At 40.2% G+C, this 25,655-nt stretch overlaps 1 protein-coding gene across 4 annotated transcripts in view; it reads left to right on the forward strand.

Annotated features, from left to right (window-relative positions):
* The window catches only part of LOC310965643 (calcium-dependent secretion activator 1), a gene marked incomplete at both ends in the record, with an annotated part of 320,144 nt that overhangs the window by 207,448 nt on the left and 87,041 nt on the right, over nucleotides 1-25,655 (forward strand). For 2 of the 4 annotated variants that reach the window (XM_083939356.1, XM_083939353.1), the window contains 6 exons: nucleotides 9,324-9,425; nucleotides 9,514-9,577; nucleotides 11,097-11,220; nucleotides 15,203-15,271; nucleotides 20,160-20,275; nucleotides 25,081-25,237. In XM_083939356.1, the coding sequence (XP_083795482.1) occupies nucleotides 9,324-9,425; nucleotides 9,514-9,577; nucleotides 11,097-11,220; nucleotides 15,203-15,271; nucleotides 20,160-20,275; nucleotides 25,081-25,237 (632 nt within the window). The remainder of the gene's footprint in view (nucleotides 1-9,323; nucleotides 9,426-9,513; nucleotides 9,578-11,096; nucleotides 11,221-15,202; nucleotides 15,272-20,159; nucleotides 20,276-25,080; nucleotides 25,238-25,655) is intronic. The other 2 variants (XM_083939354.1, XM_083939355.1) reach the window with 2 other exon arrangements.

The raw sequence follows: 25,655 nt of genomic DNA on the forward strand, positions 1-25,655 counted from the left end.
TGTTAATGTTCCAAGTTGGGTCCTCCTGTATGTGCACACCGAGAAACCGGAAATCCGTTACCCTTTCCACCTGTTTCCCTCGATGAATAGAGGTTGAGTGTCAGTTTTGGCTTTCCTCCTGGAGTCTATGACCAGCTACTTGGTCTTGGAGGTGTTCAGGACAAGGTTGCTGTCTGAACACCACGTTGACAGCTGCTCCACCTCATCCCGGTAAGCCGACTCATCTCCCCTCGAGATGAGCCGAGGGGCTCATCAACTGTGGTATCATCAGCAAACTTGATGATGGCGTTGCTGGAGTGTGCGGGGGTGCAGTCAGGTGTGTAGAGGGTTTAGATTAGGGGGCTCAGCACACAGTCCTGAAGTGAGCCGATTTTTAGCCGTTTAGGCTAAGGGCTGTGGAGATGTGAGGGCCTACCTTCACCCTCTGGGAGCGGTCTGACAGGAAGTCCTTGATCCAAAGGCAGACAGAGATGGATATTCCCAGTTCTAAAAGTTTGGTCAATAGTCTGTTGGGGAGTATGGTGTTAAATGCTGAGCTGAAGTCCACAAATTGGAGTTGCACATAGCTCCCCTGCCACTCCAGGTGGGACAAAGTAGCATGGAGAGCTGTGGCGATAGCATCCTCAGTGCACATGTTCGTTCTGTAGGCAAACTGGTGAGGGTCAAACCTGGGTGGGAGATTTGAGATGATGTGTGTACGTACCAGTTTCTCAAAGCACTTCATGATGACTGGGGTAAGTGCTACTGGACGGTAGTCATTAAGGCTGTTGATGGAAGTCTTTTTGGGGATTGGAATTGGGTTGAGGACTTGAGACAGGGAGGGACGGGGCCCTGGGACAGTGACTGGTTAAAAATGATGGTAAAAACCCCAGCCAGCTGGTCTGCACAGTCCTGGAGCGCCTGTCCCGAGCTGCCGTCCGGCCCTGGCGCTTTCCTCGGCTTCACCGCCCTCAGCGTGCGTCGCATCTCATGCTCCCCCACTGTGAGAAAGTGACTGCTGTGGGCTGAAAGATGTGGTGTGGCTGTGTCCTGTGAGGTTACCTCAAAGTGGGCGAAGAAGTGGTTCAGCTCCTCTGCCAGTGATATGTCACTGGCATCAGCAGAGGTGTTGTTTGGTCGATAGTTGGTGATGTGCTGAACCCCTTGCCAAATCTGCCTGGAGTTGTTGCTCTCAAAGCAGTCCTCAATCTTCCTCTTGTAGTCAGCCTTGGCCTCCCTGATGCCTCTCTTCAGGTTGGATCTGGCAGTGCTGTATAGCGCTGCAGCACCAGCCCTGAAAGTGATGTTTCTCTCCTTGAGCAGGCACTGCACATCTTTTGTCATCCACGGCTTCCTGTTTGGGTAGACCCGGATGCGCTTTTTCACAGTTACATTGTCCGTGCAGTATTTTATATAGTCCAAGACAGATATTGTGTACTGCTCCAGGTCTTGGTGTTTAAAGATGTCCCAGTCTGTTGACTCAAAACAGTCCTGAAGCTGTTCAGAAGCACCTTCAGGCCATGTTTTAACAGTTCTGGTTGTGGCAGAAGCTCTTTTCCTGTGAGGGATGTATGCTGGTATTAAATGCAGGGTCATGTGGTCTGACTGACCGAGGTGAGGAAGTGGTTTAGCCCAGAAGCCTTGTTTAATGTTGGAATAAATCCACATGATTAAAGTCCCCAGCAATGATGTGAATAGCCTCAGGAAACAAACTCTGTTGGCTGCTGATAGTGTCATATAAATGTCCAAGTGCCACGCTAGCATTAGCATCCGGAGGAATATACACAGCTGTTAGCATCACAACGTTGAACTCACAGGGCAGATGAAAGGGCCTGCACTTGACAGTTATATTCTCCAGATGTGGCGAGAAGTGGGTGTCCATTGTCCTTGTGTCAGTGCACCAGCAGTTGTTAACATAAATGCAAAGCCCACCTCCGCGGCTCTTACCGGAGTCTCTAGTCGTGCCGGGATGTTGTGCGGCCTGCTAGCTCAATAGCTGTATCCGGAATGGAAGGATTAAGCCAAGACTCTGTGATGAGCAGCATGCAGCAATCCTTCACAGTCTTGTTATCTGCAACCTGTAGTCTTAGTTTGTCCATTTTGTTCGCCAGTGATCTTGCGATACTCTGAAGCAGCAGTTTGTGTGGCCGCTTCCTTAGCCTTAGCAACAGGCCAGCTCTGCATCCCTGCTTTTGTTTTCGATCCCGGCGCCTCCCTGCTGGGATGGTAATCGAGGTTGAGCCGGGGGGGCCTAGTTATATTCATGGATATTTCGTGCATGCGAATAAAGTCAGTTGTAACAGAACGCTCGCTGTGTAAACCTATTCCTAAGACATCCTGCCGGCTATAGATGGTGTTTGCCGCACAGGATTTTAGCGCGAATAGTATATATGGACACACTAGTAAATAAACAAAATACAGAAAGGGAGAGCACTCAGCCGCTGCGTCTGAACGCACCACCATCATGCCATGGGGGAGTGGGGGAGTGGTGTGAGAGTTGTAAACAACAGGATCAATGATAAATTGCTCTATTATGCTCTTAGTGGACACTCGGAGAACTGCAGTTTTTGGCACTTCCTTAGTGGATCAACCAGGAAGTCGTTGTGGTCGAGGCTTCGTAAACAAGTTATTTTGGCTCCTCCTCTTGTTGCCTAAACTTAATCATTGTACCGGTTGCTGTTTCACAGTGTTAGATTGAATATCACATGAATCTGTTAATGACAATATGTTGGATTTGTACAGAAACCTGTCAACCAATTATTTTCTTTGGACGTATAAAACTAAATTAGGCACAGCAGCATATTCTTCAACTTGGTTTAGGGGAGCCATTTTCAGTGAGAGCTCAAACGGTGTCATTTCCTGAAGGTTTTGCAGTATATGACACAGGAGTCGTCTGGCCTTTATTCCAGTATGTACCCTGTTATCTAAGTTGCAGTATTTACCTCTTGTCTAATCCGCTGTGATGTGCTCGGACATCAAATCTGTCAACATCACAGTCGGCCGTCTGTGCATCATGCATAACAAAGATAGACGAGGGCCACTCCGGCGCTGAGGGCAAAGGTCAGAGAGGGCTGTCTGTCTTTGGCTCAAACTCAGACATCAAAAAGTTGCTTCTTGCTGCCAGAGGACAGCACACTTTATTATTAATGAGGAAAATAAATACACATCCATGTAAACATTCAAATGCAGATTTGTCTTTTTATGAAACGGAAAAATAATGAGTCCTGTTTATTTACATAGCCACATCCACGCACATCAAACCCAGAACTGCTCTGCCGTCGTGCCTGGAGGTCGAGGCATGACAGGTTGACAGGTTGTCATGTGTGAGGGCTGAATGTCTCCGCTGCCAACGTTGCTGTGTGTGCCCCAGTGCACACACCTCATTCAGACCACACACACACACACACACACACACACACACACACACACACACACACACACACACACACATACACACACACACACACACTCACAACCCACCCCCACCCCTGCTTCCTAATAGCCTGGTGGCCTGGAGGTGTTGATGCACCAAGTTGGACTGGGTTGCCCGGTCGCCAGCTAAAGCGTCAGGATTTGACTTCTGTCCAGCTAAATGTCCACTTCATTTACATCGATGGTTTGGAAATGACATCAAAATAAACATGTGAAGTATCAGCTGCTCTTTCTTTGATATAAAATAAAGAATAACTGAATTAAATGTGACATGAAACAACAATGAATATTGAAAATGTAGCTATATTACAGCTTTAACAGCTACACTTTATGGTTTTAAAGTGAGTGAAACACAATCTCAACAACCACTAAGAATTCATGTGAGGTTAATGTTCTCACGTACTGTTGGAGTTGAGTTTGACATTGAGTATCAATCTAAAAAGCACATTTTTCTGAAATATTCATTAGATAGATAGATATACCATCCATACACACAGGCAGGGTGGTGTTAACATGTTAGATACAGTGGTCAAGAATACAAAATAAATGTATGATACAAAGTGTGGTTTAGAGAAAATCCATGTAAATGCAATAAGCACAATCAGAAATAATCACAAAGTCATTTTAAAGCCCATTATAAATGTTTCCAACTTGGCAAATTACTTTTCAGATATTTTTGGACTGATTTACAGTAGAGCAGCAACTAACCATTATTTCTATACTTAATTTATAGTTTATCAATTAATTTGACAATTACTTGTTGTCTGCAAAATGCTGCAGTAAAACATGCCCCAGAATCCAAGTTGACATATTCAAATGTCCTGTTTTGTCAACCAATAGTCAACTGAAAGACAGCCAGCCATTATTCAGCATTCAAAAACCTGATTTTTTTTGGTAATAATTTGCTTAGAAAAAATTATTTTTCTGTCAGTTGACTAACTGATCATCAGTTCAACTTTAGAACTATCGATTATGAAAATGAAAGTGTCCAAATATAAAGAAAACATTGTTAAAATATCCAATTGAGGATAGCACTATGTGACACATGATTAAGAGTAATTTCCAATTAGCCCTGCATTTTTGGGGATGTTTTAAAAATATATTGCAGGAGATTAATCAACCCTAGGGACTCGATGTGGTCGGCCCGTGCATATAAAGCAGATGTGAAAGTGTTTCAGGCTTACCATCTGTCTGTCACTGATGGCTCATTTGCTTGTTGTCGTCACCGGAGCTGTGAGGTCATGAGGTCAAGCAAACATGAGGATGCTGCCAAGAAACAACACACAGCTGGAAGGGAAAAAAGAGAGAGAGAGAGCCCTGCAGGACTTAATTAGTGTGAAATTTTCATTTTCTGTCACAATGTGAAAGGTGAGATGTTTTTTTCTTTCTGTTGGGATCATTTCTCTCCCATTTTTGTGTCAAGCTTAATGTATTTCATGTGTGTATGATCACCAGCCACGACACAAAGGGTGCAGATTTAATTTGCATTCATAAGAAGTGCATTCATTGAGTTTGTGGTAGGTAGGTTTATTGTCCTTTTAATTTTATTGGTATTTTTTTTTGTGGTGTCATTGGAAAGAAATGGCAGTTTGTTGATAATGTTTTAGGCTACATTCATTATTTTATCAGCATGCTATGATTTAAAAAAATCAGAATAGACTCCTCTTGGTTACATTACAAGTAACTTTCTGTAACTGTAACACTGTCCTGTTGGTATTTTGAAAAATCTGATATGATGATGTCAGCCATTAAACTGCTGGTGAGTTCAAAGCAACCAGCCTAGACTCAGGCTGTCCTCTTCCATTGTTTTTTACTATACCTATACCTATAAAACATTATGGACTGTAATTCATATGTAATCCACATATTAATTACTGTAGAAATGATGTCCGGAACAATTAAGGAAATCAAGTGATGTGGTAAAAGATCGCCAAAATAATGATAATAAAAATAATAAACTTAAATTGTAAATCCTGCGAAAATGGACTCTATGGTCCTTTTAAGCATACAAATACATCAAATTAGCCATCATTATTATTAGTGGTTAAAAAATGCCATTATGGATGGTTCAGCGCTTCACCCCTGAGCTAATCAGTGTTAGCCCTTCCCATTCTCTATTCATGGTTGATCAACGTAAAAAAAATTGTCTCAATGTATTATTTGATGTTTTTTCATGCTGAAAAAGACCATTTGGTCCATTTTCACTGGACTTACACTTTCATTTATCTAGCACTTTTTAGAACACAGTTACAAAGTGCTTTACAAACATAGAACACATTTAAAACAGTGAAATAAACTGCAGGCAGAAACAAGACAGAATAAAATACAGAATAAACTAGATTAAAGCCCAATCCCATTTCACCCCTTGTCCCTAGGCCTTAGCCCTACCCCTCGGTTTTGCATGTTCACATGTAGGGGTGGGGGTGTCTCAATTCCCTTGATAGCTGGGTAGGGCAAGATAGCCCTCCAAACAGAGATTTTTTCAGACCCACACTCCAAAGGGAGGGATATGAGATATTATCCCTTATTATACAGTATAGAATCTAAATAAACTAATAACACACATGCATTTGTTAGCATGTTGTGTAGCTAGGCGAACTTTAAAAACATACCACAAACTGGTCCAAAAACGCTGCCAGGCTTTGATGATGTTTCTGTTTTCTGACAAGTCTTCACTTTGCTGCAGAAAAGCGCAAAAGGATGCCGATAGCCCACCGCAAATGATAAAAGCTGAGGCATAATGTTGGATTCCCAGCAAAACACGTCCCGTCTGCTTACGTAAAGCCGTGCGTAATTACGTATCGCATTTGAAGGAGCGTTGGGGTAGGTTTCCAACCCCTACCTCTTGTAATCCTGTTTCAAGGGGTAGGGGAAGGGGTACAAATGAGACAGGGAATTAATCCTGAATGCCGTAAAAAAAATGTGTGTATTTTTAAAAGATATTTAAAAAACGAGGGAGTTTGCCACCCTGGTCTCCTTGGGCAGGTCTTCCCAGAGCCCAGGAGCCCTGACTCTCTCTCTATAATCGTTGAGTATGAACCTGAATCCCGGAATGATCAGGAATTTCAGAGAAATGGTCCTGGAAGTACTAAGCCGAACAACATCCTTGTAAAAAGGAATGAATTAATTAAGTTAATGTCATATCATTATGATGGCAATGTCATTGTTTGTAAGATATCATGTAAATAGTTGTGCACACGTTTTGGTAAGATATCAAACAAATCCGTTAATGAGACAGACACTTGAGTCATCTCCTTCTCAGCTTCTTGATTCTCAGTAGCAGACCTACAGGTGGCTGTGAGAAACTGACACCTGTGTTCATATGCCCCATGAGGGGACTCCAGATTAGATGATCGCTGATGCCGAGTACATTTGTACTCCTCGAAATCTTACAATCACTAATGAAGCAGTACAGCAAATACCACACACACACACACACACACACACACACACACACACATACACACACACACACACACACATACACATACACACACACACACACACACACACACACACACACACATACACACACACACACACACACACACACACACACACACACACACACACACACACACACACACACACACACACACACACACACACACACACACATAAACCCACAGACACACAGACACACAGTTTCTCACTGTCTGCTGAAATGAAATGTCAAAGGGATGGCTAGGGAGAGAGGGGGAGTGTCATGTCTCCTGCTTCTCATCATGCTGTCATGGCCACCAGTCCAACGCCTCTTCTGTCACATGCACTCTGCTCACACTCCACCCAGACCTCACCATGTCACAAACGATAAACACATCAGACACACACACACACACACACACACCTGCTTGAAAAGCTGTAATTGCAATGCATGTATTGAAATATATTAGAGTAATATTATATAAACATGATTATTTCAATTTAGCATAACCTATGTAACGTTATCTAACACTGCATTATGACATTTGGCAAGCTTGTAAATTAATTTTAAATGACTGGTGATATCTTTGGCAGAAAATAAACTGTTTTAATGTGTGTGTGAGTGCCAGTAATGGGTGTGCAGATATCTACTGTAGTCCAGAGAAGCCCCCGATGTATTCTCTTAACTTGCGCTGCCTTTTAATTTCTGTTAGAGAGAGGTCAGCTCCTCCAAGTCCGAGTTTACGTTGTCCATGGACAGTCACAACAGTGAGGGACCTTTTTTTGTGGTTCGGATTATATCCCAGAATGTCCCATAAAACGCTTGTTGTTATTTGTATTATTGTATTATTATTATCTACATTTTCATGCCTCCTGATATGAGGCTTAGTTCTGTTCATTCCTGCTAGCTCAGGGTAAGAAAAAAAAAGACTTGTTAAATTGAAAAAATCACCTACTGCTTGTGGAAGTATGGAATGTGGTCTGGGTCCAGGTCCGATTTCTTGGTCCAAATCCAAGTTGAGGAAAAGTGTAAATATTGCCAGATTTCTAAGGTAACCACATCCAGATTTGTTCTGCTGATTTGAAAGCACCCTGAGAGAAGTGCTAAATACTGCACTTCTGAATGGATAAACTGGACCTGAACTAACCCCAACCCCATGGTGCTTAGACTTGGCTGTGGAGCTCATTTATATCTTATGCCCCACAATAGTCTTTTTGATTTGATTCTGGGAAGATTCAGAGAGGCATAAATAATATGTACATGCATGAAATAAGGGGCCTCATATATTGGTGATTTGTTCTGCTTTTGTTAGTACCCATTAGTTTCTGGAATTCACCAATGTTTTCTATTTTTCACTGGAATTGTTTCAATGAAAGATGATAAGGCAAAGGTAGAGCAGTACACGCCTGTATTTGTTTGTGATAAGTCATCATCTCCAGATAAGATAACAGGCTACATATACATCAGACAATATTCACAGTCTGTAGCTGATGACATTAGTATTATACTCTTTTTACTATATTAATCTTTCTGAAAATGATGACTCATTCAGGCTGATAAGGAGAGACTGCTGTGATGTTTCATCATTAATCACCCATAAATCCAGGTGTGTTCTCTTATTCACTTTGACCTGAGAAAGACCAACTGTGGCTGAAACATTATATCAGATACATATCGAGATAACATATTGTCCACATAAAATAAAAGTAGTTTAACACTTTAACACAGTTTAACACAGTAACACTTTTTTATCTGTGTCTATAATTAGGACTCTACTTTTCTGTATCTCTCAGTCAGGCTACATGAACATGACAAGTTAAATACTCTGTTGTTAAACTATTTAACATTAACTCAACAGACACTTCCGGCTCTTTGTCAAGGCTACAGAAGGAGGCTGGGAAACAAAACAAAAAATGTCTGAGCTTTTGGGTGGGACAGATGCGCAGTAAAATCGTGTCTGCAATTGCAGCGAGGCTCAATAGCTGGTGCACTATCATATAACATTTAAAATTATTATATTCAAGAGTTGGAGCTGGAAAGTTGTACTTTATTTGTATAGCACTGATTTTGTCACTGTATTTAACTGTATTTGTGTTATTCATAAAGATGTAAATAAGAAAGAAAGAAACAGCCCAAGCGCAACCAAACAGCACCAACCAGTTCTCTGATGTGCTGACTTCAGACCAACCAGAGCCCGGTGCACTGTGTGCTCATCTGTAGTTGACGAGTTGAGTATGTAACAGAGTAAATGTAACACGTTACTAACCACCTGTGGATTTATCATTCATGGGTAAGAACTGATTTGGGTGGAAAAGAACATTTGGAAAATGTTGCTGCATGAGGGACATTGATATCCAGAAATACACAAACTTCACCATAAGTAAGTTTTGAAAGTCTTATTCATGTCCGTTGGTGCCAACTACCCCAGCACTTAAAGACAGACTGAGAGAAAAACCTTTTATTGCTTGTAACTGCTGTTGCCTTTCAGGCCTGATGGTATTGGCACAGTGACCGTGGAAGAGAAGGAGCACTTTGAGGAGATCAAGGAGAGGCTACGGGTGCTTCTAGAGAACCAGATTACACACTTCAGGTAGGAACCGCAAACAGCTGTGTGCTGATCTCATGCCACACTGGACTGCTGAGGGTTCACATGGAAATCCACTCTGTCACCTCCATAGGTACTGCTTTCCATTTGGACGGCCAGAGGGGGCTCTGAAAGCAACGCTGTCCTTGCTTGAAAGGGTAAATGATTTTTACTGTTAGACTGATATATATATACACACTTTTTCATTCATTTAGCTTATGAAATGCAACTCTATGTAGCAGTGTCTGAGCACTAACTTAAAGGTCCTTTGGGTTAGAAAACCATTGACATTAGCGACAACAGTGGCCATTAGTGAGCTGCAGTCAGTCCAACCTTAGCTCACGTTACAGAGATCTGACGTTAGTGACCAAGCAAGTTAAGGTTAGCCAGCTAGCAGTAGCTTAGCTATGCTGCATAGATCGGGCATTGCTTGCTTTGTACTGTGAGCTGGTAAAGTAATTTGTAAACAGAAAATGAGTCACACCAGCCCCATTATTGTCAATGATACAATAATGGCATTGATCTATATTTACACTGGAGAAAATTAGACTAGATTACAACTCATAAATCCTCGATTTATTTTTTACTGTTCAGAATTTGATAGAATATCAGCTGTGACTATACCACTGCTGTACTAGCATTTTTTTTAAATAACCAAGACACTTCAACAAAAAACATTATTTTGTGAAAAAAAGCAGTGAGCAAAATGAGAGAACACTTTCAGATCCCTCCCAGCCCTGAGAACAGCAGGTTGTCCAGATGAAGGCCAAAGGGATGATCCTCTCAGCCTTTGCTGAGGAGCATGTTGTGTGGACAGAGGAGAACTGGTCCAGAGTGAATTCAGTGATGAGAGGACATTCAATGTAATTGTGTCTGATGGGAAACATTATGTTCAGCGTAGGACTGGTGAAAGACTGAACCCAAAGTGTGTAAAGAAGTCAGTTACATTTGGAGGAGGAAGTGTCATGGTTTGAAGGATGTTTTCTGAAGCAGGAGTCTCATGTGCAGCTACATGGCAGGGTGAATGCAAATGTTTATGTGAACCTCCTTCGGCAACATGCAATACCTTTAGCTGCAAATTGCATGCAAGACAATGTCACACTGTAAAACAGGTTAAGCAGTTCCTTGAAGCTAAGAATACTCAAACAATGAAATGGCCAGCCCAGAGTCCAGATCTCTAAACCCCAGAGAGAATCTCTTGTCAACAAAGTAATGTCTAAGAAACCCTGTATGCTGAAGTCATTCAAAGCTGTGGCCTCTACACTTCCTATTCATTTTTGAATCCTTAAGCCTAAGAAAACATTGTTGAAATCTTCTCTTCTGAAACAATGGTTACTGTTCTCTAATTTTGCTCACCATTTTTGTGTGTGTACCTTGGTTATTTAAAAAAAACATTCTAGTACAGCAGTGGTACAAACTTTCAGAATAAATTAGACAAGTATATATATATATATATGTGTATCATGTATGTATATCTATAATAAGTATTGGTCATTCATTATCTAATTTTAATCTCAAGTGTATGTACCCTGATGTGAATCCCAAATTCCTTTCAATGCAAAAATTGTTTTTAAGTCAAATATATTTTTAACGGTTGATATTTCTAATAATTTGTCTTGTCATGATACGGTTTAAATTACACTGAAAATAAAAGCTGTTGCTGCGTCTCCTTTTTAGGTTTTGATGAAAGATATTGTTACTCCGGTTCAGCAAGAGGAAGTCAAGGCTGTGATCCGTAAGTGTCTAGAGCAGGCAGCTCTGGTCAACTACCAACGTCTGTCAGAGTATGCCAAACTGGAAGGTAAGTTCCTGCTTCTTCCCTACTGTATAAAACATATCATGAGTGTTCTGTGTTGAGTCAGTTAGAGTTAATGGGAGAGTTTCCTATAACATACCAGTACAAATTCAGATTTGAGAGATTCTAACTGCAGTGTTGAGAGATTCCTGAACTCATTATATGTTGTGGTTGTTGAAAGGTTAAGGGATAATCCTTTAGCACTAAACATGTCCTCCAAATGTGACCAAGCAAGTGTGTCGTTAAATAACACTTGCAAGCACTGATGAATCATTGAAAGTAATGTTGTTTTAGTCAAGTCAAGTTGGTGAAGGTCTCAATTTTAATGTCACGTTACAACCCTTTCACTCATTGGCAATAAAAAAACATTAATACATGGACCACACAGGTCCTCTAAGTATTGGATGGCATAGTTCTCAAAAAACAAAACTGATGTAAATTAACACTAACTTGAAGTGTTAGTGGAGTGTTTATTGCAAATTAAATCCTATAATATTATACAACTGTATAATTGAAGAAGATCTTCCCACTCTGGGACCTGGTTTCAAAAGATACCCTTTTCAGGCACCGATAATGCCAGCTTCATGGATGGATGCCAAAACAATACTAAAGTTGTGCGGTTACAGGAAAGGGCGGCTCCGTGTGGACGGATATTTACAGCTTGATTGTGCAAGGAATTTGAGAAAACATTAATACTTATATAAGTTACTGCTAATATACATAATGCTATATAATTCAATGCTGGATTTTAAAACAAAGCCTAACTTGTAAGTTTTTCTTTACAGCTGCAGAAAAGAAGCCTCTCTTATACAATATTCCCCTTTCATAATGTTCTCAATGACATGACAGTTGCCTTAACACAAACTGTGTTTGCCTTATCTTCAGCTTATTTTAGTAGCAAATGTACAGTAAGTAAAAATGCATTCAATTCAATCTTTATTCTGACTTTGTCCACCATGCCTCAGCTTCTTTTTCAGCCGAGTCCTAAACTGCTTCTGTCTCCCACTTTGACCTGCCTGGTAGCTGGAGTGATGTACCTTCTCTTCCCTTTATCTGCCTTCCTCTTCCTTGCTCTCTAATGATTTCCATACTCACTCCCATCTTTTCTTTGTCTATTGGCTTTTCCTGTTTCTCATTAGCTGCTATTTTGAAAACAGGAAGGCCAATAAACAAGACATGATGGGACAGCCCCCTGTGGCAGTGCAGTGTTTTTTTTCTGTTGCATGGTCCAGGTTTTCTTTAGTAGGCATCATAAATATTTTGCAGACACCTGCAACACTTTAGTCCAAACTGAGTCAGAATACTTATCTGGTAGGGCAGATTTTTTCTTTGGATATGGGGGGATTTTACAGAAATGTGATCATTCTTCAAATTTCACTTTCACTCAACCTACTGTTTATAACTGTGACTCTAAAGATCTTGAGGAACACTGACATTTGGGAAATATTCTTATTTGCTGTCTTAGCCAGTGTAGGATAAAATCATTTATAAATGACGTGGCTGAAATCTGAAGCCAACTTGAGTGAGTCATTCCCCATAGCTAATTCCTTGTTTGTAACAACTACTATACGTGTGAATGTTTTATATAACTCACCTGTTTAAAGACTGGGGTTGTGTTTTAGTCTGGATGGGCAGAAACAAGGCCATTTATAAATGATGACACAGACACCCATGTCAGTCAGTCTTATCAGTTAGGTAGGCTGACAGACCCTTTCTGATTTCAGTCTTTTTTAACAGCAAACAAGTACATTTCCAAAAATGATGTTGTTCAATAAATGCTGAACTACTCAGAGTGGTCAATTTAAGACGATGTCTGTAAAGAAACCATTACCTACCTTGAAGACACTAAGGATGATGAGCCTTACTTTCTCAGTCCTACGTGATTGTTGATTATCCCCTAAACCCCTTTCCGTCATTCTGGTGTGCTTCCTGGACTATAAGAAAAAAATCTGATATTTCAGATGTTACCTCTGCTTGGCGGAACGAATGGTTAATCCAAAGTAGACAGGCCTTCCCCATACAGTCTTCTTGTACCTTTTTACCTTTTCTCACAGTAACGGGGGTGATGCCATCTTGCTCACTCTGTCAGCTTGTAAAATCTCAGCCACCTAGCCAGCTAACAGCCTGGAAACTGTGAACTCTAAGGTCAGACTGATATGTTGTTTTATTGACTTTGACATATCAGTCAGCATCACCCAACTCAGATGTGAGATATGAGGATTTGATGCAGTTTGAGGGCATATTTCTAAGGAAAACTCTTAAAGGTGCTTTATGTAGCATTTACCTCATTAATTCATTGCTATAACATTACTTAATTATTTTTGACACATCAGTATCATTATGTTTGATTATCTAGTAACTTTTATCAGTTTCTACATAGCATTTAATGTAATGCTGGGTTATTAACAGCTCAAATGTTTCTTGTCTTAAAGTAAAAGTGTATAGGAGAACAACTCTAAAATATGTTTTTGTCATTAAAATGCAAATTAGAATTTCTATGTTTTTCATGCATTATAATTTTAATATATTTCAAATTAACTATAATAATTGTAAACTACTTCCTGAAAGTATCCAAAAATGAAAGACATTCAATATGATTTGACATGGATTTGAATGCTTAAAGTGTAATTCCAGCGCATAATCCTCCTGTGGTCTTTTTGGCACTGATATACATCAAATAAGCCATCAAGACAGTTTTATTCATGTATAAGCAATTAAAGGGGAAATCCGGTAGAGTCACAAACAGCCGGACGTGGCTAACACTCATTGGCCTGGGGCAGTACAGTGAAGGCATTAAAACGTCTTTTTTAACCACTAATACTGCTCAAAAAAACACCAAACATCTGCAGTAGCATGATAAGAGTCCTTACACATAAAACAAAGCACCAACAACGTAGTTAGTGAAACCAGAGTTTATTCAAAGAGTGTTTTAAGACACTTACCTACTGGCCCATGTACTAGCTCCTCTCATAGTAAAGTCCATTTAAGTCAATTACCAAAGTCAATCCAAAAGGAAGGAGTCCATTGGTGCTTTGTTTTCTGTGTTAGGACTTTTCTCATGCTACTGCAGAGGTTTGCTGTTATTTTGAGCAGTATTAGTGGTTAAAAAGACGTTTAATGCCTTCACTGTACTGCCCTAGGCCAATGAGTGTTAGCCACGTCCGGCTGTTAGCGACTCTATCTCATTTCTCTGTTAATAGTTCATACACCAAAAAAAAAACTGTCTTGATGGCTTATTTGATGCATGTAATTTTGTGCTAGAATTACACTTTAAGAAGCAAGGATCAGAATATTTTTTTTTTTATTTCCGTTAAAGGGGTGACCCTAATGGAACAGCTGTAGTGAAGACAGACCATTCTCCCCCGGAAAACGTTCGTATTTCTGTGTATTGTTAGTTGGCGACCTCTAGTGGCTGTTGCAATCAGTGCAGGAGCAAGGCAGGAACTTAGGTGGTGACACAGTATAAAGAGAGTCAGAGTCTGGATAGGAGGAGGTCGGTGGCCAAACTTTGGAAAGACTAAAGCTAACCAAGTAGTTTTGTTTAAATTCACAACATTAAGGTATGAAGATAAGATATGTTGAGTGGGCACCTTGAATTAAAAAATCTAGAGTATGTATTATCAAAATGCCATGTTGGTATTAGTTTCGAAAGGATAGTGTAAAATCTAAAAGGTTGTGTTTCATCAAGAGTGCAGACTGTCTGTAAAAGTCTGTAAAAAATATTTCTGCAAATTTTTATTGTACTGTACTGTTTTGTTGGGAGTGATTTTCTTACTAATTTGCGAATAATAATTTGAGATCCTAAAATGATACATATTGCACTTCTGATACAATACATTGTAGATTTTGATTAACTAAATACTGATACACCAATATACTTTTATGGCATTTGAAAACCTCATATCAGTCAAACCCTAGTGATCTCTATGCTCGCCCTCTCTGACCTCGGCCTCTCGCATGCCTTGGTATCCTCCCTCTTTCTCTGTAGGGAAAAAGAGAGAGATGTATGAGCATCCTGTCTTCTGCTTGGCGTCTCAAGTGATGGATTTAACCATTCGTGAGTAACTTCCTCATTCCCCCAGCTCCACCCCCTACCTCTGCACACTATTATTTTTCCCAACAACCAGTATGCACGGCAATCACAACAAGCAACCTCACATTTTTGTTGTCCCTGACATCCTTTGGTCTGTTGCATCTATTGTTTTAGTCTGCAAAGTTCACTTATTACAGTTGTTTGACATGTTTCAAGCTCAATTTGTTGCTAAGCCTCTCGAGATACATTCTAATCTTTCTGTAAGCTTGTTTTCTGTTCTGCCCAAACCACCATGTTATTTGTCTTGCGACTTGAATGCATTTTTACTTTGCTTGTGTGTAAATCCTTTAAGTGTTTTAGATCATGGTACATCCAAACAGGTCGCCCACAGCCTGTAGTAATTTAAAAGGTATCTTTTTTAATTCTCATCCTTTGAGTGAAACATCTTTGGACCCAGGTTAGACAAGTTTTCAAAGGAAAGGTTACACATTGTGGATGTGTCCCCTTTATTGAATGAAACCACCACTAAAAACTGGTACTGATGGCATATATCACAACCATTTAAACAGGTTTGTATGCTGTTTGAGATTTACGTTTACCTTTATTTCTGACACCTGTTTTTCATTACCTCAGCTTATACTTCCTGTATTGAATAATTACTTCTTTCCCACTTCTCTTAACCTTCTCTACATCCTTGCAACCAGTTCTTTAAAAAAATACTCTTATTCAGTGGAGAAATCTCAGAAAAAACTGAAGGATCCAGGTGATGTTGTACCATATGTTTAACATCTGCTGTTAGACAATTTCTAGTCTACCTTAACCTGTGAAATCCCACCTCCCCACCGTAAAATTAGGAGTAGGGTTGGACCAAAAACACTTTTTGATTCAATGCTTTTAACAGTGGAGCTGTAACGTCAAAATGGATGTACAATGCTTCATTTGAAATGATAATCTTTAGTTTATGAAAATGTGATTGTTTGGCATATGGCTAATACACAACCTAAACTAGCTGGCTCCAAGCAGTTTCGGTCTAGCCCTAACCCTACCCCTAGGTGGGTTTAAACAGGTTAAACCATACCACCGTAGTCCCTGTCACCACCTCAGCAAGAAACATGTTTCAGGAATGTTGTGTTGGAAGAACAATGAAACAATCAGTTTATCTCAGTGTCCCCAGGTTGGATGTTGCTTCCACAATATCTCTTTTTCAAGGTGACTTTAGATAGAACACTAATTAGACTCAAAAACAAGATAATATGATGCCAAAGTGCAAGTGAGCACATGACTTGGCAACAAGTGAGACAATGGGAAAGTGACGCACAGCCTACATTGTGTAGGCAGCAAATTTACCTTTGCTCATCTGTGCGCCCATGAATGTGTTGGTCTTAAAATGGGGTGTGGTCAGATGCATTGTTGGCCCATTGCTATCCCGAGGCAGCAGAAAGAAATTGCGCCATCAACAAACAAAGGTCAACAGTGCAGTATCTAATCCTGCTATATGAAGGTTGCATTTTTGCCGCTTGTGCCTTACTTTGCACCCAGATTATGACTCAATTTACTAGCAAAAATAGAATTGGACATGCCCAAATGTACTTTCGCCATGTACTTCAGACCATGTGCCAACATTCTAGAAATATCTCTATTCATCATAAAATATAATAATATCCCAGTGACGCATATAGTGCAATCACTATCCAAACCTGTTTATTGTAAAAAAAAAAATATTTCTAGAATTAATTTGTTTCTTCGTTTCCAAATCTACACTCTGTCATAATAGCTCTGACTTGTCACACATGACTAGATACTAACGGTGCCCCCCTTTGAACTAGTACAGAAGTCCTATTCTCTGAAAGCTTTCAGCCATGTTAGCATGACTTAAGATGCAGCAGGCAATCCTTCATCCTCCTGCTGTGTTGTCCACAACATCACTGAGCCCATGACTCTGAAATGGCCAATTCAACCTCTGTAAAGTACTGTGTGTGTATGTATCCATCTACCCTTGGATGGGGCTGACATTAGAGTGAGACAGCATTCCTGTCTTGCAGTGTCTTCATTCTTGCACCAACAGATAGGAAAGACAGTTACCCAGGGGGTTTGGCTCTTAAATTATTATATTATCCTTATTCTTTCAGTACTTGGTGTAAATATCCTTTAGGCAGGGTAAGGAACCCCCTATTGTATGCTTAGCTAAACAAACCATTCTTTGCAGGACATTGTGGTCCTATTTGGTGCTGTTTCTGTACCAGCAGGTAGTGATGTTTCCCGCCAGGATGCTCTCAATAATGCAGGAGTAGAATTTACTACAGGCATCTGTGGAGAAACAGTCTCTGCCTTGCGTTTCTCACTCCGAGTCAGTATTCAGGATCCAGGTCAGGCCCTCAGTAATATGGACATCAAGGTACTTGAAGTTTTACACCCTCTCCACCGAGAACCTGTTGATATTAAGGGGGGCACGGTTCCTTCCCTGCTTGTTCACAAAGTCCACTATCATATCCTTATTATTGCTGGTTGCCTTATTCTCCTCTGCTTCTTTCCAGCAGGCATTTTCATTGCCCTAACCCTAACCCTAACCCTAACCCACCACACCTATGTAGTCAGCAAACTTGATGATGCTGTTGGAGTCAAAAGTGGCCAAAAAGTCATGTGTGTAGAGGGAGTACAGCAAGGGACTCGAAACTCAGCCCTAGGGTGCTCTGGAGCTAAGGTTGAGGATGGAAGAGGTGTGTCCACCCTCCCTCATCCCCTGTCTGATCCCTGCCTGTGCATGTGGATCTTTGATTTCGAGGATCCACATGCGCATTGAGGTGTTTTATCTCAGGTACTTAAGCTTTGTGAAATGCCTCAAGGGCACTACATACTACATACGTAGTTTGCCTTCTTTTCTAGGTGAGATAGGGTGGTGTGGAAGATATGTGCTTTGGTGTCTTCCCTAGATCGTCTGGGAATGTAGAAAGACAGTAGTAGGTCTACTGTGCTAGGTAATGAGGAGTAAATGTAATCCTTGACGAGCCATCAAAGCCTTTCATTACTACAGAAATTAGTGCCACTGAGCAGTTGTCATTCAGGCAGGTTGGTCTTGTTTTCGTGGGCACATGAACGATCGTGCACTTAAGAAGCATGTGGGCATTACAAACTGACCCAGTGACAGGTCGAATATCATTGTGAACACCACACCTAGTTGGTCAGCATGTTGCAGTTGGATGACCCGCTCACTGATAGCATCTGGTCCTGCTGCTTTCTTGGTGTTCACATGTTTGAAAGCCCACCTGACATCATGCTCGGTGTGAGAGGTGCAACCACCCAATGGGCTTCATTCTGTGCTCTACCTCATGAAACTATGCATGCTAGAGTATTTAATGTCAGATCATGTGTAGATTGTGTTTGCTATAGAGAATTTTTCAGACAGAGTTGAAAAATCACAATTGTGTTGTACTATTGTAGGTAAACTGATATGAAACCAATTTGAATTCCAAAAGTGAATTGAATCAAGCTTCTTCTAATCTAATTTTAAATTCTTCCTTTAACTTTAATCTACCACTAGATACACTGCAACATAATTGCAGCTTGCTGATTGGATGTCTTACTCCAAAGCTTTCTGGGCCTCAGATCAGGTCTGTTATTATGTAAAATGTCTTGTACAAGATGCGTTTCATGGCCGTCCAAATGTAGAAAATGCTACAACCTCCAATAATATGAATTTTACTTTTAGAACGCTGGCCATCCAATGTAACCCTGCTAAATTCACTACTCTATTGTAAGTACAACAAGGATTCCAGATATATGAAAATAATCAATGGAGGCACTCTGCTTTATGTCATGGTGATTCTACCTTAAAATCCATTACCTTTCATATCAGAAAGCCTCACAATGCATGTTTATACCATTGCCACTTATCAAAGGACAAGTAAAGCTAGTCTACTTCAAAAGTGCCAATCAGTGGTACCCATCTTTGGTAAATGCCACCAGGCATCTGTCAACTAATCAGAAACAAGTGTATTCTCTGGCTGTGGTATAAATTCAGTCATCTCACTCAACATACTAAAGGGTATTAGTATGGCAGTAAGCACAGTCCATATTTACTTTTGATGCAAGTACATGTAATTTCACCATACATCACAATATAACAATCACAGTGTAAAGTCAGAGCACAACATAACCACCACTTTGCTGCATGATGAGTGTTTAGTGTACATGCTGTTTGCATCCCTCATTACACCTATGTGATCCCTGGATAACATCATTACTGAGTGAAAGAGATGTGACACATTCACCTACCACAGGCCCTCACTACTTCTAGCCACCCAACATTGCTTTTAGCCCTAACAGGAAAAGTATTGATAGTAAAAAATGCTTACTACAATATGTAGTAACCCTGGAATTACAGTATAACCAGGGCTAGGTAAAATGTGTTTATTGTTGCACACTGTTTCAAGAAAATATAGTATACTAGTAACCTAATTATGATTTAAATCAGCCAATATTTGACCGTTATTCAAACTTTTCTATACTTGATACCACAAACACAATGCAGTCTTTAGTCCAAAAGTACTAAGGTCTGATACCAAGCCCTAATTATAACAAGTTGATATGTCATGCTTGTATTTTTAATGTGACAATGAGATTGTCCCAGTGATTTAGGCTGAGGCAGTAGACTGGGCAAAGGATCACATTTGAGGCAACAGCTATAGTCAAAGCTGTGAGTTATCTAATCCTCTAGCTTCAGTGTTTAGGACTAGGCAGTATCATGTATGCGGTGTACTTTTAAAAAATAAAATCTATATGAAACAAGACATATTTTTATATCTCAGATCAGGGACGCTTTTGCACACTTTAGGTTGCATGCAAGAAAAAGAAAGAATAGATTATGGTCACACTCGGTGGCTGCCCTCTCTGACCCTTGCCCTTTGTGCTCCAGAGAATGTAGGGCGGTTAGTCACCCCTGCTAAAAAACTGGAGGACACTATTCGCCTGGCCGAGCTGGTGATTGAGGTGCTTCAGCAGAACGAGGAACACCATGCTGAGGTCAGTGCGCTGTTATATGTGCAGGCATCTACACACACACACACACACACACACACACACACACACACACACACACACACACACACACACACACACACACACACAAACACACAAGTTCAGTGTCGGCTTCAGCAACCAGAGCAAATTGTGTTGCTCTCTTCCCGCATGTACTGTTGAAAAAAAATGACTTGTGTAGTGTATATATTATGTATAAACATTTTAGGTCACATTCACACACATGAGATGCATCTGAGACATGAGCTGATGCAAAAATGCAAAATGCTTTCTCCTAATTTTATGTCTATGGTCTTACATATCTGGTTTTTACATTTAGCATGCTTGACAGTCTTCTGTAATTCAGAACAGCAACATAATACATCACAATTCTATATTTCTGTGATATTTGCTATGTAAATCACTCAAAAAAAGTATTTAGCCTATATGTAGTGATTTGATCCACATGTACCTTATTGTTTATTCATAATACCCTATAGTAACATATTTTTTGTTGATCAGTTTAATATTGTTAATCTGTGTAACAGGCCACAGCGACTTCAGGATGGCAACACAGTGTTTAGCAGTTAGCACCAGTTTACCACTGTGAAACAAGAAGCTGCACTGACCCACAAAATGACAGTTTAGTACATACAGCAAAGAGCTTTATATACTTCTGGAAAGAAGACATTACTAACAATGGCCTGTATACGATATATTGGCCAGTGTACTAATGGGATGGTAACAGCAACACATTGATATCAAGTTGTTAAGATCTCTCCACTGTTGACAAGTGGACTTGAGTATCTTTGTCAATGTCAATAACAAACATAAATTGATCATGCAGATTTGAACCTAGTGATATACTAATTCAGAAATACAGATGCAGTGTGTGATGAGAGACAACGTCTTCCACTATGGCCCCAGAGTGCATCACAACACCTGCAAACCCTCTACAGGCTGACAGTATACTCCAAATGGAATCCAAATTTGGTTTAATAGATCCCAAGCAACAAGGTTTTCAAAAAGAAAACATGTTGGCTACCAGTTTTCTGACATTTGTTGTCCAGTTGGAGGTGATGTAGGAGTAAGTCTATGAGTTCTTCTCTGCAGCCTGTGTACACTGTAATGAGCCTCATGCTGCCCTTTTGCTACATTTTGTTTAGTTGGAAACTTGTAGAAATGCTGTACAGTATTTCATTTAAAGTGGAGTATTCGGTCAGCTATAGGGGAGTTTTTTCAGGTGTCCCAATTAGTTGCATCTGCTTTCTCAGTCACAGGGTTGGGTTTATTTTTGGGATATTGATTGACTTTAGAAATAACATTTGGAAACTTTATGTTTATATGGTTTCCTTTTTTCTCCAGTACAGTTTTAAAATGATCAAATTGCCCAAACAGCAAAGGAATATATGCGCATAAAAAAAGTCATTTTTAAGGTTTCCTTTATTATGTAAAATCCTTAATCTATCCAGTGTTTCTACCCATTTACTGTGAATGCTGTGCTATTTACTGTACAGTATTGTAAATCGTAATTTTCTTTGTAACTTCATTGTTCCAAGTTGACTTATTCCTTCTCTGCTTTTCATTTCAATGGTTTATTTGGTTTGCTGGGAAATTTTGGAACAGGGAAAAGAGGTATGTGATTGTCTTAGTGCCATAAGCCCTGTCTCCTACCCTACCTGTGCATGCACTTAATGACACGGCTATTGTAGAGGATCATCAATGTTTCTCTTCTTAACAATGACCCAGAACCCCGTTCGGCTTATGGTCACTGGTAATCAAGTGCTTGTTAGCTTCCAAACTAGCAACAGTTTCTGCCTTTGGTGATGAACAACAGAGACAAGCACTTAAACAATGTGTTTTATACGTTAAACTCATTAAGCTAAGCTCTGAGAAAACAATGCAGAGTTGTGACTTTTGATGCTGAATGTGTAACTTTTTGTCTCAAAGACTACAACTCTGTACCTTGTTTTCTAGGAGTCTACCCCAAATCATCCTTGAATATGCTAACCCGTTTTCCTGTGTTTAGCCATGTGTCAATTATTCTACCAAGTCCAGTAAGTAAGCTTGGGGAAGGTGCTGTGACAGCTTTCCTTCCCTTAAAGAAACTCATTCCTCTCCATTAAATCTTTCGGTACACACAATGTAGAAAATGCAAGGCATGCTTTGTGTGATCAGTGATAACATGATCACCTTCCTGGCATTTCCATGAAATGCATATGCTCAGCTCAAATGATGTGAGCACATTGGTGAACAAGCCTAACCAGCGTTAGACTCCATCCCTGGCAAATATTTATATCCATTTTTGTTTTGGTCAATACAAAATGAAAACAGGATTCAAGGTAATGATTCAATGCAATTGTCCAGTTGCTCTAAAGCTGGTTATTGCTCATCCTATTTACCAGCCCTATTTTATGTCTCTCATGTAATCACCAATTTTAACTTTCATGCAGATTCAACTTACACAAATGATCCTGAGTTTTGTCAAAAACTGAATGAAATGGCTGCGAGTTGTTTAATATAACTTCAGATAGTCCTCTTGCTGTAGAGTGAAGTTCATATGGAGCATCTCCATCTAAAATCGTGTCATGAAAGTAGTAGCTGCCTAAACTAAGACAGCAACGGAATGAGCAAATAGTATGGGTACATTATGAGTTCTGGATACAGTGTCATAAGATGATGCCCCATTCCTACCAAAGTTGCTCCATGAGAGCAAATGACAAAAAAACATTCATTGTTCAATGAGGCAGCAGCATGAGATTGTCATTGTTAACTCTATGTACTTAATTAGTGACTTATCTGAGTCACCACCACAGACAGAGAGGCAGAGGCCACCTAAAACAACAATGGGAACAATAAATGTTCTCTCCACTCATAGACAACAATTACACAAAACAAAATTATGATCTTGCCTCAAGTGGTGAAACGCAAGATTGCACGAGCCGACTCTTTTTTCTTTAGTTATTATTATAATGTGAAATGAAAAATTATCCTTATCAATTCTAGACGCCATTGCTTACTCTTTGTTATAAATAGGAACACATTTGTCTTTTGACTATTTGTGCAATTTGACGTAATGTGCAGTGTTTCTGTACAGAATTTATCGACAGAAATGTATCTCAATTTCTGAAATTTGGTATACACCCTATGTGTAACTGCTTTAGTTTGGCAGGTGCTAATAACATTTCCTTCAGAGTTTTACAGTTGCACAACCCACCCAGTTACTGAGGTGTGATCATAGACTGGGTGTGATAAGCAGCTCTCATCTCTGGTTGCCATCTTTGTCGGGTGAATAAAAGAAGATGCAATTTTGAAACCTGTTCAAATTCTTAATCTTTAAATAATGCAGGGAATCGGTATGTACTGACCATACTTTTAAAAATATTGGATGTAGTTTCGGGTTTGAAAAGTGAAGCCAATGCAGTGGTGCCCTAATCCTGCATTGTCCAATGCCTAGCAGTGGTTGCAAAAAGAGATCTGATTGTATAGAAGTCAATGAGAAAATTAGCCTACTTCTCACTTGATTTAATTCTGCAGTAAAACTTTTTCTTTGTTTGTTTAGAGTTTATGGTCTCAATCACTAGTTTCAAGTCTTCTTCAATACAGCATGATGTTCATTTAGTAAATTATGGTCCCATTCAGAAAAAAATAGATGATAAAGCAGGACAGGCTTTAGGGCGGAGCTACACAGCCCCCTGTTTGTCAGGATAGAAGCTCAGTGAAACATATTAACAGTACTTTGTTCATTAAAATAGCTGTGAACTTGTTTTTGAGTGTTGTCTTTGTTATTGTGTTAGATCTTTGACCTTCTCACCGTATATTTTCACTTCATCAGAGTTGATTGTAACATTTTGGTCACCTAATATTTTCTTGTTCACCGTAAGGTCTATGTTGACGGACAGGAAAGTTCTGAAAGAAGAGCTCTCTTCTAGAAATGTTTTTTAAACTATTTGGTAAGGTTTAAGAAACATCCTGATGCATCCTTTTAGTTTTACTTCTTTTTTCTGAAATGTAAAAATGATGATTACATGACTGACACTGATTAGATGTACCCTCTTGCAAACTATCTCACACATACTACCCAATGTTACGAGCATAGCAAGTGCATGCCCCCCTCACCCCCTTCCACCTCCACCACCACGTAAGCCCATGGGTACATTCACATTACAGTGTTGACAGCTTGATGTGAATGAGCAAACACCATGGTTCCTCAGGGGTCCCTCTTAAGAGGCCTGGTAAGAGTGGGGGTGCATGGAGGAAAGCAAGTGTTTTTGATGTGCATGAGCGAACCCGGTCCCTAACAGTCACTCCACTGTGTCTATGCATTGGAGAGATATGAGCCCGACATAGCTCTCTAGCTCCTTTCTTCTGATTGACTCGCTGAAGGAGCTGCGGGTGAGTGTTTAAGTAGCTCCCTGCCATGCCTGTCAAGGAGCTGCTGCTGTTTCCTCTGTGGCCAACAGAAAAGTGTGTGATTTTTCCGTGCCCAAGCGCTGTTTTTTCTGCCTCGAGTTGTGAAGAATGCTTCCCCGGAGATCACGCAGTGGCAACAACTTGATTTCATATGTTGAAAAGTGAGACAGAGAGCCAAGAACATTTGCAATAGATCAGTGGAGTTACCTTACATTGTCAGCCTTTATGGTAAATTAAATTCAAATTGTTAACTGTGAATTCCTAAACATGTGCCCATGAGGAACACTTACATGTGCCCTCTCTTTGTCTAATTTGTCTCCTTTCTTTCACTCTCAACCTGTTGATTTTCTTCCACTGCCTGTTCTCTGTCTCCTTTCCTCTTTATCTTTCCTTCTCTCTACCTGAAGGCCTTTGCATGGTGGTCAGATCTGATGGTGGAGCATGCTGAAACCTTCCTGTGTCTCTACTCAGCCGACATGGATGCAGCTCTTGAAGTTCAGCCTCCCGACAGCTGGGACAGTTTCCCCCTCTTCCAGCTGCTCAACGACTTCATGAGAATGGACTGTGAGTAAGGAGCTATTAAAAGAAAACATATTCAACAGTTAAGGAACCTTCACATGATATGCTTTTTACGCTGGGCTCACCGCGAGGTTAGGCGCAGAGACCCAGTAAACAGCTAAATCAACGTAATATTAAAACAACCGTTAGCTCGTAAACTGCCTATTCACAGACGTGGTGTGAAGTTTTCTTCCCAGATCGTGATACGACTTTAATGCAACACTAAATAGTTTGGGAAACTCAGACACACAAACAATACGTTTTTGCTCCATCTTTCTAACTGGCTTAGTGTCGCTCTCTGGTTGCCTAGGAAGCGTAAACATCACAATCAAAGCCTCTATCTTATTGGTTGAAATTTCAACGGCAATGAGCACAGCGGCAGAGAGGCAAACCTGAGCCTCCATAGGAAATGAATGGAACGGCA

This window comes from Echiichthys vipera (genome assembly GCF_963691815.1).
Source record: "Echiichthys vipera genome assembly, chromosome: X".
In the NCBI taxonomy this organism is placed as follows: domain Eukaryota; kingdom Metazoa; phylum Chordata; class Actinopteri; order Perciformes; family Trachinidae; genus Echiichthys; species Echiichthys vipera.